General features: G+C 46.0%; 1 protein-coding gene across 7 annotated transcripts in view; it reads left to right on the plus strand.

The window, feature by feature from the left end:
* Positions 1 to 13,197, plus strand: part of MECOM (MDS1 and EVI1 complex locus) — a 332,845-nt gene that overhangs the window by 285,496 nt on the left and 34,152 nt on the right. For 6 of the 7 annotated variants that reach the window (XM_051626185.1, XM_051626188.1, XM_051626191.1 and 3 more), the window contains exons 3-4: positions 2,199 to 2,333; positions 13,070 to 13,172. In XM_051626185.1, the coding sequence (XP_051482145.1) occupies positions 2,199 to 2,333; positions 13,070 to 13,172 (238 nt within the window). Of the gene's footprint in view, positions 1 to 199; positions 513 to 2,198; positions 2,334 to 13,069; positions 13,173 to 13,197 lie in introns of those variants that run through there. The other variant, XM_051626190.1, reaches the window with a different exon arrangement.

Here is a 13,197-nt window from a genome sequence, read left to right on the forward strand (position 1 = left end):
AAGAAGTTTGTTTTGTTGAGCGGCGTGCGGTGGGGTTTTGTTGTTGTTGTTGTTTTTATTATTTTTCCCCCCCCTTAAACTGTGGGATTTAGGTTGTTATTTTTTGTGCGTGTTTTCTTTTTTGATCCCCGTTCGTCCCCCCTTCTCCCGGTAACTTTCCTTGCACACACACGCACCAAGCCAGCCGATAAGACCAGGAGGGGCCGAAAGGGGAAGGTGATGGCCAGCCGGCACAGCCCCGCCGAGCCCCGCCGCCGCTGAGCCCTCCGGAGCCGCCATCCCCCTCCCTGCCGCCCTCCCCGCCCGGCGCCCCGGGCCCCCGCCGCCCCCCAACAAATGGTCGAGCGCTCCGCGCCCGCGCAGCCCCGGACCCCAACGGCCGCGGCCTCCGCTCGCCTTTGACGCCAAGATGTTGCTTCCAGCCGCCTGAAGGATATTTTCCCCTCTCTTCACCCCCTCTCCTCCCCCGCCCCCGTCCCGTCCCTGCGCCCGCAGGCTCCCGGCGACATAAGGTAAGAGCAGCGAGCGCGGCTGCCCCGCGGGACGGGGCCGCGATGCCCCGTCGGTGCCCGCCGGCCCCCGGGCAGACCCAGCTCCGCCGCCCCGGGGAGAGGGGAGTGAGGCTCTCCCCTTCCCCTCCCCCCCAGTTTTCTCGGGACAGAGCGGGAGTTTGATTTGAAAGAGAAAATGACATGACATCCCTTCCGAAAAAGTCTCGAGAGGTGCGGGCGGCGGGGGCAGCGTGCGCGGCCGCGGGGGAGAGACCTGGCCTTGCGCGGGGCCCCGCCGGGATTTGAGGTGGCTGGGGGGTTGGGGTTAGCTTTCCCCCCCTTTCTTTTTATGGGGGTAAAGGCTGCCTGGGAGGAGAGGAGGAACGCGGCTGTCCCGGGGCAATGCTCGCAGCCCGGGCGGGCAGTCTCGCCAGTCTCCCCCCCCCTCCGTCCCGGCCGGGCCCGATCCCAGCCCCCGGGGGGGCGGCGGGGCTGGGGGCGGTGACCCGGGCAGGCTCCGCGGGCAGAGCAGCTTTCCGCGGGGCTCCGGTAATTAATGAAGGTAATTAATGAAGGTGCGCGTGCTCGGGCGATACTGAGCGCCCTTGGTAGGAAACTTGGTGGGTTCCCATCAAGTCCCTGATCCACGGCGCCGGGCTCGGGTCTCCGGTCCGTGCCGCCCGGGGGCCCGAAGCGCTCTACGGTTGCACGGGAATACAAACGTTTCCCATCGGGAAATGCAACCATCCTTTCCCGTGTATGTTCGTTTGGGGCGTGTGTTTTAAGTTTCTTTGTAATAAAATGGGGTGGTTTGCTGCCGGTGCCCAGCCGGAGAAGTTACAACTGTAGCAGTGAGCTCCCTGGGATGCCGGGGCAAGTTTCGGATAGGCCGGTGCTAAAGCTTGCAAAGATATAATTACATGCAGTCGTCTGTACTGATTAGTAATTTGTCACAATATTAGAATAGAACATCCTCTGTAGCTTGTCCACAAGCAATCTCATTATATTTGTTTATTGTCTGCATAATTGGAACATTCATTGGTATGTATTTAATACTCCCATGTTTTGCATGAGTGTTGACCTTGTTTCTCATTTATTTTCTGTAGTTTGGCATAGGGAGTTCTATTATTTGCCTCAATTAAGGGGAGTGATTTAAGTGTTGCACAGAAGGGCTGTTTGGGAAGCGTAATGCTAAAACAAGATAAATAACTCAGCCTAACAAAGTTTGGTTCAGAGTAACAAATACAAAAAAAAGACTAGGTGGGTGCTGCAGTCTGCATAAATCTTGAAACAAAACACAACCCCCAACTGAAACTGACACCAGGTCTTTTAATAATTTTTTTATATTCTCTGATAGAATTTACTTAAAATAATGACTTTAAATGTAAATAGTCATTGATGAATGCAAAAAAAAATTAAATAATATCCCTCTTAAATTAATGTAGCATTTCTTAATAGTAATTAGACAACATCTCAATTACATGTAAATGTTTGTCAAGACATTTTGCAGTACATTTATTGTCCTTTTATTAACATGTATGTATTCTGACTGCTTGCAAAAAAAACTCACCAGAAGAGTGCATTTCTGAATAAACATGCCTGTATTATTATTCGGTATTTATTTATCTGGAAATGTGTGATTTATCATTTGATTAGTATGCCCAGACAGCAACAGAAATATTTACTCTCTCATGTTCTTCCTTTTAGATCTTGGATGAGTTTTGCAATGTGAAGTTCTGCATAGATGCCAGTCAACCAGATGTAGGAAACTGGCTCAAATACATCAAGTTTGCTGGATGCTACAATCAGCACAACCTTGTTGCATGTCAGATAAGTGATCAGGTACGTGGTGCGTTCATTTGCTGGATTTATTTCTAAGGAACATTAAGGTGTCAATGGAAAAAAAAACAACCCAACAATTCTCAACAGATTTTGGCCTGTTTGCTGTGATGGAAAAAGATAATGCACAGATGTGAAATGCAGAATAGAATAATTTTGATTATGGGCTATAGATAATAAGAATTTTCTGGTTTTCCATGTTGTTGTTCAATTAATGAATAATTTTTTATATATATATATATATTTTATTTATTTGTTTGTTTTTTTACCTTAAACCTAATACAAACTCAGACTGCTTTCTTAGGAATACAAAGCCAGTATTTGCTGGGTTTGAATTACCAGCATTTTCTGGCTCCTGTTTCATTCCCTTTGGATTGCCACGTTAAATAGTTGAGTTGATCAGAAGCTGTAACGTGAAATTAATGAAAAAAGTGGAGGGGAAAACACAAAAGTGATAATGCTACCAGTGTAGTTGTATGCATAGGGATTTGGATTTGAATGCACACACGTGCATGAATATTATCATGCCTTCCCATACGCTTTGCTGGAACTCATAATACTTGTATGCTGAACCAGGATCTTCAGTGCTTTTCTTTTTCTTTTCATTTATTGCTCTTAAATCCACTCTTTGTTGCTCTGAAATGTTGTTTATCTGTGTGTGTTGGGAAAAAGGCTGGGATAGGCAGAGAAAGGACGTGGTGAAGTGTTTTGTTTTCAATTATGCTGATGAGTTATTAGGTGTTTCTTAAATCAAGGTTTGCTTTAGTCTGCGGATAATACATGTCATTATGAAATATTTTAATGGTTGAGGTTAGGTTAAGAATGCTCTACTTCTTTAAAATAAAATATCTAAAATAGCGAAGCAACAACTGATTGTGAATTCTTGTTGCCAATTTAAACTTTACTACCTGCAACATGTGATTTGATTCATTTAATCAGTGTTTAATTTTTCAGCACTTAATTAACTGCATCAGGTGAATGTTAAAGATTATCTTTAGCTTATTTAATTGCCTTGACAGTATTGAAAAAAGAATCACAATCAGACACAAAGCTTCAATTAGAAATCATTCTTCTTAATCAAATTCCTTACATGTAGGAAATGAATGTGAGACAGCCTGCTATTTCCAGCACAGTGTTATGTATTTCATTCATGTGAGATAGTTGATTAGAGCCAGTATAAATAACTTTTTCAGAAACTATGAGAGAAGATGTTTTAAAATTTTCAGGTTTTGCAGTTCAGCCCTGAGCACATGTAACACAGAGTGAGCCAGCCGACCGAGATATAATTTCTGGTTTATGTAGCAGCTGGTTTAACTAAAGAAACCATAAAGATTATTAGTAAATGCAAAATGCATTTTCCAAGTTAAAATATGCTTTACACTGAAAAATGATACGTTCTCTCAATGCAGAGGATTTATGGAACAGTGATGTGAAAAGGAAACTATATAGATTAATTGAAACAGCAAACTCAAATATTTTAGGTTTAATAAGAGCTGGCGTAAAAGGAAAGATTAGAAGTGGGATCACGTGCATTGGTCAAAGCAACTGACTGTCTTTGCCTGGGTACTGGTGAGCTGCAACTGGAACATCAGCATCTGCCTCTGCGCCACAGACATGCACTGTGTTCTGACATTTTTGGAAGGAAAGTTATGGTGCTTGTAGCTTTCTCTGGTTTTTGGTTGGTTTTGTTGTGTTTTGTTTTTTTTTTAGTGTTTACATTTCTGAGATTTGGTAATGGTGGCTGTACTGCTGCCAATGATTTCTTTCATTCACTGGAGAGTTGTTATTTCACAGAGTGTCGCGCTGGTCATAATTCCATATTTTAATATCTCATTGTTACTGAGATTTGCAAATTAAGAACTGGTTGCCTTTCAAGTAGCATGTTGTGAGGTGGGTGCTGTCATCAAGACATTGTTGTTCATTTGGGCCCCCTGGAAACGCTGCACGTTTACCCACAGTATTGTACGCGCACTCCAGCGTTTTATGACCAGAGCCTAAAAGTTAATGCTAAAAATGTGCTCTCAAATCTTAAAGCAAAAAAGACTTTCTAACAGCTCCTCCTTCTGCTTTCTTCTGGCGCAAGCTTGCCAGAGGTAATATAAAATATAATAGGAAGGCAAACTGGGAAATGGACATTACATGGCCAAACGTGTGCGTGTACAAGGAGTGACAAATGTGAGCCAGGACAGAGTGTGTAGACGTGCCTGTGTATAGGCTGCACGAGGCTGCCTTTGGGTCACTCTGCTGTGGTGGCTGTTAGGAAAAAAGGGGGAATAAAAGGAAAAAAAGAAGAGGGGGGGAAAAAAGAAAAGGAAAAATAAAGGAGGTGGGGAAGGTGAAGCACTAGGATCTGTTGCGCTGGGAGCTGAGGGGCAGAGGCAATGCAGCCTGGCTGGGACAGGAGGCCCCAACTCAGCCAGAGCCACAGTCAGGGCTGGGTGCAGGGGGGGGGCACCCCACTTCCCCCCGCTCCCCCTGGGAAGAAGCAGCATGTCAGCAGCCCTCATGGCACAGGGAGCATCCCTGCTGTGGGAGCCTGCTTGCTCCTGGGGCACAGACACTTGATCAGCGGTAATTGTTCACCTCTAATTGCTTCAACTCATCTGTAAAATTCACAAGCAAACATTGGTCTGTACCTGAGATGGTAAAAGATCCTGCCAGCACTACCAGCTTTATGTTGCCCACAAGTTTATGCTACTAAATTCAAGCCTGACTGACAGACAGGTATGATTCCCAGACTGCTTGAGGCAGGGTTTAGATAAATCTCGGGGTGATGTGTAATCTAGTCGCTCCACTAAGCTCTACCTTCTGCACTTAACAAAAAAGAGTGAAAGAAAAACATTTTTTGTTGTTTTCTCTATTGGACTTTTTTTCAGAGACATACCACCCCACCCCCCGACTCACGGTTGAGGTTTGGTTTCATCACTTAGGATCAACTTTACAAAAGGCTTGGGCTTTTTCTTATGGCTGTATAAATGAGCCTTGCTAAGATGAACAGCTCGATAATGGTGGGATGCAGTCAAAACATGCACGCTGGATGCAACTCAAGTTTCATTTGATTGGAGATGGGAGTAGGGTTTAAAAGCTGCATTTTTTGGTGTTTAGGTTTTTTTTTTTTATTTCAGATGAGAGGTTGATCTAGGTTTTCTTCTTGCTGTCTTCTTATTATATCCTGTCATACCTAGTCTAACCTGAATCTTTGTAATTCAAGATGTATATGACTAATAAAATTCAACAAACAGGGCACTCTCATTTTTTTCCATTTCCCAAAGAGACTAGAGTGTGCAGAGCTGCAGAGAGTCTTGTCACTGTTACTGCCCTGGAATGCATTTTTTTCAGCCCCAAGTCAGTTAGGATTCAATACCAGTTCCTGCTAACTTGGATGACTCCTCTCTGTTATCATTAAACCTCTATTAGTTCAACTTTTTAATGACTTCAGAATGATTAGCCCTGTTAGGCTTTCTGGCAGGGCTGTCATCCCAGCAAAAGCATTGTTTTTAAACATATACGTTAATGAAAGTGGAGTTGCAAATCCAGCAGTGACGTGTCAGGGGCTGTCACACGTTCCAGGCACATTTTCAAGCTGGGATCACAGTCACCTTTAAGCTATTAAAAATATATATATATTTTTTAGAACTGTAACTGGTAGCAGTTGTAGTTAAAACTCCTGAAGATAGTTTCTGTCTTGCTTACTGCTTGCGGAGCTCTGACAGTGATACAGCCACGTAACGCTGTGGAACTGCTCTGAGCTTCCAACTCTCTTTCTCCTCAACAAAACAGTTCCCAAAGATTCCCTTTGGTTTATGCATGGAAAACTCCAAGTAGTTCAATATCAATTTACTGAGGTTTTTTGGTTTGCTGCATGTGCTGAAATAGGTTTTTAGGGTTCTTTTTTTGTGTGTGTTTTGTTTTGTTTCCTTATACTCAAGTAAATGCCACTGCAAATGGGGGGAAAAACCAGTAGTATTACACTCTTTTAACAACGTGCCCGATGTCAGTGATATAAACTTACATGAATAAACCTACTGCTGTAGGTTTCACCAGATCTGATCACATTTTACACGTTTTACGAACTTTTTTAATCTGCAGACACAGCTTCGTGTTTCAGGTTTTACTGCTGCCGCCCCCCCCCTGCAGCAGGCAGGGAAGGGCCGAGCCTCCTCAAGCAGCCCCAGACACAACCACCTGCAAAAGTTGTGTATTTAAGGAATAGTTTTGAGGCTTTGTTGTCAGGGAGTGAAATTAAGGTTTTGGCTGTTGTGGGTCAGGAGGGCGCACACACGCTGAGCTCATACGGGGCCCTATTCTGCCGTGACTCTTCCTGTGAGTTATGAGTTTATTAAGCAAATAAAGCTTAATCTAGTTCCCACTGAAAATCTGTCTCCAGTGGAGTGGGGTTGTGTTAGTGTAGGCCTGGTGGAACAAGGAGTTCATCGGTGGTGATTTTCCACTTACTGCAATTAGACTTGAGGCTGTGGCTGAAACTCCTGCCTGGTCTTTATGTCCCTGTGCTCTCTGGAGCTTAATTGTGGTGGCACTGCTCTCAGCGTTGGCCTGTCCTGACATGACCTAGAAGAAATTTTTCAGAACCAAAGCCAGCAACTGATTATTGCCATTTCTGCAAGATGATAAGTTTTTTTTATCGATTATTCGTGTTTAATAAAAATGGTGAGGCATATCATCTCTAAGCAAAAGGGCCTTTTTTGTGATGAGAGCTGTCGAATCACACTCATCTGCTTGACAGAAAGAATATGGAGGATTAAAGATGTCCATAGAGCCAGGACAAGGCTGCAACTCATTTGACACTTTGTGTGGTTCATGGATGGAGGTGGGATGTTAGAAGACAACTGTGTGGTGAGGTCACCTCAGGAGAACAGGTGGACACACAGAAGTTGTGGTCTGGTAGTGATGGTCAGTGATTCCTGGGCAGGAGGTCTTGCAGGGCTGGAGCAGCTCAGCTGGATGTGGCAGCACCTCACCCTGGCCTGGGGCTTTCACAGAGACTAAAATTCACCTCTGATGAAAGAAGACATGAACATCACTGGGGAGGTGGCCTGCGGTCTCTTGAGATGCCAAAGAGGGTGCCCTACAGAGGGAACATCCTGCAGCTCCCTCCTAGCTTCAGAGGAGCATGAGGCACCTTTTACCTCAGAAGGTGGAAAAATGGGGATTTCTGGTGCCATTTCAAGAGAATGGCCTCGCTCCAGCCCCTCCTGCTTGATCTGCTTTGGCAGTTTCAGGGCATTTTTGAAAGGAGGAAGGAAAGAGTTTGCAGTCTCAATGCTGTGGTGCTCCCCTACCATTTCACAGGGTAAAGGGGGAGGTCCCCTCCTCCCCACTGGCTTCCACCCATGCCCCCGCAGCCACTCGCATGCAGGCACTTGCTGAGTTTTGCTGTGGATTTTTTGCTGAAGTTTTCTTTGGGCCCAATATAGCACTCAGGAAGGGCTCCTCTATGTTAGACCTTGAAAAAACTCCAGTTCATTTCAATTTATCATTTGCCTGAGTATGGCAAGAAGAACCTGGCTCGGGTTTCATCACACAGCTCTCCAGCTGCAGAAGTTGTTCATCACAGGAGCTAAAGCTGAAGCTTTGCTGTCTGGACCTTTTCCTTCTTTTTATTTTGTGTTGTTTTTCCCCCTTAAATGCTTAATTACAGCTCATTGTGAGGTTATGTATCCGTTCATCCTTCTCATTTTTCTGGTGGGCATAAATCCCAATTTTCATCTTGCTCCTTGAACATAGCACATTATTAGCTTTGGACATTTCATTTGTTTTGCTTTTCAGGCAAGTTCCACTCTTCCTCCGAAGCAGCGCGGAGGCGGATGCCAGTTGGCAGTGTGCACGCTGCCTGTCCGGGCGCTCGCTTTCCTGCCCCAGCTTGAGGCATGTTCCCCTCAGCTCACCACAGCCCCCGAAGGTGGCTGGGAGCTGGGGATGTTGCCTTGCTCAGGGTAGATGTTGCCATGGCATATGGTGGGGGCCAGGATCCTGATGGGCGTGGGATGGGATGTCAGTGTAGGGCTTTGGGGTTGTTGTTGGGCTTCACCAGGCCTTCAGTGGGGTGTGCTGCACAAGCTGGAGCTTAGGAAGAAAAACTGCTTTAGTGTGAGGGTAGTAACAGAGCACTGAAACAGGCTGCCCAGAGAGGTTGTGGAGTCTCCTTCTCTGGAGACATTCAAAACCCGCCTGGATATGTTCCTGTGTGATCTACTGTAGGTGATCCTGCTCTAGCAGACGGGTTTGACTAGATCATCTTCAGAGGTCCCTTCCAACCCCAACCACTCTGTGATTCTGCGCTCCACCATTGGTGTCTTCCTTCTTACCATCCCATCCAATGGGTTCTCCACTCGGTCCTCCTGCCTGCACCAGTTTGGTGCAGGACCAAGTCCCTTGGTGTCTTCCCCCGTGGTGCTAGATGTAAGCTCAATGCAACCTGGGAGGTTAAAGTACAACCAGCACCGATGCTGAGCAGCATCTCTTGCCTGCCCTAGAACCTGCATTTCCCAGGCAGCACTGGGACATGTGCCGTGTTTTCCGAAGCTCTCGTGTATGCCCGACTAAAGGGTTTAGTAACTCCTTGGCTGAGTATGACAGATGCAGCAGCTGAAGTGTCACTTTTTCCTCAGAAACTGGCGTCCTTTGGTTCAGCCTTCCCGGGGCCAGAGGACATGCTGGATGGGGGCAGAGGGGGTTGAGTGAGCAATGAAGGTCTGGCAGGGCAGGGGGTGGCCGGGGCACTGCGCAGGGCGCGGCATCCGAGCGCGGCCCCGGCCCGAGCTCGCGGGGAGTGCGTTTTCACCATTATTTCAATTATTACAACTTCCTGAATAGGTTGAAGGTCATTCATAATTCACGCTTCTGTCATCTTTACACATGCCAAATGCAGTCTATTAAGCATAAATAAAATTTCAAGTGCCTGACCAGGAAAAGTAAACTGGGATTCATAACAATGAGGCCTTATTCATCAATTTGAAAGTAAATGGTATGTGTTCCTTTTTTTTTCTTCTTCTTTTTTTCCCTCCCCTTTCACTTTACAGCTTTGCAGTTTGGGAGCTTTTATTTCTGCTCAGTAGCATAAATATATGACCTGCAGTGTAGGCAGGCGCAGAGGACTGATGAGTTAGGCCTCCCCCAACTTCTCCCCACCTCAGACCCTCTGAACTTTGAAAGTGTTTCCAGACCTGGATCCGATTTTGCTCTTCCTATATAAACTGCAGTCACACACGGCTGATCCCAGGGCATGTGAAATGTGCATCTGGACTTTGCTGTTATTTTTTCCCCCCCTCTCTTGTTGTTTCTCTACCGTGCAGCAGCTCTTCCTAAACTTCTTGAGGCAGACTGGTGTGTGCTCACAACATGTGAGCACAGGTTAACCCAAGAAAGTCAGGAAATGAAATGGACTTGGTAGAATAAAGAGGTGAAATTCAGAAAATTAAAACCTTTCATTAATTAAAGAAAAGTCAGGACTCCGTCCAAGAAATCTTCAAGCTTTACAATTGAAAAGTCCATTTATTCTGCATTACCATTTCCTAATACAAAATTCCACCTACGATCGAGGCTGCTGTTGCTGCAAGGCAAGGGCAGCCAGGAGGGAACCCAGAGGCTGGGAGTTAATTTATGAGCTTTTCCATCTGGGGGCTTGCAGGACCCCAACGTCTCTGCCCTCAGGAGCTGCTGCTGCCTAAAACCTCGAGCAACGTGATTCATTTCCATGGGCCACAGTTAACTTCTTGATTTTTCTGAGACAGGATTATTCCAGGAGGTTTCAGGTGGAAAGAGTGAGAGAAAAAAGCCCTTCAAGTGAAGGAATAAAGACAGCTATTAAAATCAGAATTAGTTTACCTGAACAATCATTTTGGTTTAAAGTTTAATATGTTTTATTTCAGATCCTAGTGTATAAACTGTTAGTGCAGGTTGGGTTTTTTGGACATGCAGAAATAAAAAAAAATATTTTTACTAATAGTTATAGTTAGCAGTTTAATAGTAATAGTAATGTTGAAATGCCAGAGCTAGAAATCTGTCACTCAGACATTGTTTTGGAGAGTGTCAGTTCTGAGACTCCAAATAAAGAAACCTCACTCAACCTAAAATATGGAGCTTTTTGGGATACTTCATCTTGTCTCCCTGCTGAAGTATGGAGAGGCTGGCCAGGTAGTTTCTGATGGGTGGCTTAATCATCTCTGATATTTTTCAATACCAGCAGATACAAGACAAGTGACTACAGAATTTGTGCCCTGGTTAGGGATTTGTTCCACAGCTGTGAGAAAGATGCTGCGTTGTCCCGGGGCTTCCCAGAGAGAAGTGATGCTCTCCAGCACCGCATGTCATGAACAAGACCCTCTTTATGCCTGTGTATGGGCCACGTGTCCTCACTTTGCAATGAGAGGTGAAAAGGTCTGTCAAAACACCTTTGATGGGACAGCTTGAGCAGAGAAGGAAAATGACTGGAGAATACTTTACTGTGGTTTTTCTTTGCTCCTTGGTGTGGACGCACCACTGACCTCAGAGGAACATCTGAGTCTATCCAAGTGTGATACAAAACCCAGCAAGACCCAAGCAGAGCTGCCCTGGGCCAAGCAGGAGCTTTGGCATGGTTCACTTTGAGTCCATGGAGGAGGTCCCATCAGCCCATGGGGTGGGCCTGATCCTGCTCCCACCCTAAGTGGGAGGTGGGTGCTGTTGCAGCAGGAAGACCTGTAGAACTCTCTCCAGTTGGTGTGCAGTGCCACATGTCAGGCACGTGTTATTTCTACCCTAAGCCAGCCAGCAACCAGGCTTATCTCCTGCAGGTAGGACTGCAGCTTCCCTTTCAGATGTGTGGAGGCCATTTTACTTCTGGAAGAAAAAAGCCAGTTTCAATACATTTATCTTGATAAATGGAAAAACAAGAGCCGCTTAAAGCAAATATTCATTGGATGCAGCACTGACATCAGATTTATTTGTGGGAGTTAAAAGCTGGCTTCACTTAAATGTGTTTCGGCCTCTGATCAAGCATGTTTGTTTGTCCCAGCTGTGTCCCTGCCTGGCGCGCTGAAGGCCACGCAGCAGCCCCTTGTCCTTTGGCACTGATGGTGGCATCAACTCCAGAGGTGCATGAGAAGACATGCATGAGACCCTGCCATGGCTCTCTTGACCCCTTGCCAAGACCCTCCAAAATATGCAGTGGAGTTCAAAGTCTCCTCAGCAGGAGCTGAAAATGACAAACCCAGGAAGACCCAGCTGGTGGTGGTGTAGAAGAGGAGGGTGGTGCAGCCTGGTCAGGTCACACTGCCCATAGACTCCTTCTCCTGGCTTTTATGGGGAGGATTTGCCATAAGCAGGGGGTTGTGGCATGAGTACCTTGTGCTCAAGGTGCTTTGCCAGTGCTTCGGGCACCTGGAGAGGGGCAAAAACTGGGGTGGTGGGATGAGCTGACCCCAGAAGCCTTCACTGCTGCTCCCCTTCATGCTCCTCTGGAGTAGTTTTTGGGACAAAATGAAGAAAAGAAAACAAATCCAAGCAAATACATCTTATTTCTTATTTTTTCAATATGTAGCCCATGTCTGTGGGTGAAGGCCGGTTGTGCAGAAAGAAACGATTAGGCTATACGGCCACCTCCTGGAGGACATCGGTATGTGCTCGGCTGCCGGGGCCACCCGGTGGGTGACAGGCAAGGGAAATCCAGGTCTCTGGAGACCGGGATCTACCTTGCAACAAATGAGTCTGTTTGACTTGAAACAGTGGAGGTGATTTTGTGCCTTCTTCCAGGGCACTGAAATGAGTATTGGGAGTTCAGTGTTTGAGAGTGAAACCGTTAAAATACCTTAGTGTGAGAAAAGGCAAAGACATCAGCTTTTAGCATAGGAAACATAGCTGTCATGTGTTTTTGTTTAACAAGGCCTGAGGAAGTTACTAATATTTATTTGAGATCCTTTGTGGAGCTTTTTAGTGCTCTTCACATTTCCTGCTGAGACAGAAAGCAGCCAGATAGATTTGGAGAATTTTGTTTCAGCAGAGCCTGGGGGTGCTGGTGTGCGCTCGCTCCGGGTGCACGGACACAAGGGAATGTGGCCTCTTCTTCCCCCTGCAGCCTCCTGCTTCCCTGACAGGCTCCTTCCCACAGCCTGATGTCACCTGTACTGGGGGACCAGGTGCCACCAGCTGGGGTCACCACCAGCAGCTTTGGCTGCTCATGATGTTTCTTCATTTGGGACTGATTTTTCCTTTGATTCCCATTTGAAACTAAGGAATAATCAGGTGCTGTGGTTTGTATGTCTCTCACCTTACAGCTTTTTGGGACTGCATAGATGATTGACGTGGGAGTTGGATGCCTGTGGTTTAATCAACAACATCTTTTCAGGTCAACTTTAGTGCCTTTTCCCAGTTTGACAGGAGTTATCTCCCTTGCATGGATCACTCAGAGATGTGTTTTATAGCTACTTTGTACCTGGGTTCAGCATAACGAAGCATGTAAATAGCTGGTGATGTTTGCAGTCATCACACAGCTCATTTTGCAGCAGAGGCTGTTGAAAGGAATTGTCCTTTTTATCCTCACACCAGCGGCTTTGGGGCTGGAAGGAGCTGACCTGCCACAATTGAGGTTGGCACCTGCGCAGCAAAGGGCAGCCAGCACCCATGTCATGGCAGGGTGTGGGCATGAGGTTTTGATCGTGTAACATTCATTGGCAGTGGAATATGCCTCTTTGCCTCTTGTGGTAGTCACATTGCTTTCTCTTTTTAAAATATTTTTCCTACAGATATTCTACAGAGTGGTAGCAGATATTGAACCAGGAGAGGAGCTTTTACTGTTCATGAAGAGTGAAGATTATTCACATGAAACAATGGCTCCGGACATTCACGGTTAGCTGCTTCTTACTGTCTAATC

The sequence above is a fragment of the Apus apus genome, chromosome 8, assembly GCF_020740795.1.
Source record: "Apus apus isolate bApuApu2 chromosome 8, bApuApu2.pri.cur, whole genome shotgun sequence".
In the NCBI taxonomy this organism is placed as follows: domain Eukaryota; kingdom Metazoa; phylum Chordata; class Aves; order Apodiformes; family Apodidae; genus Apus; species Apus apus.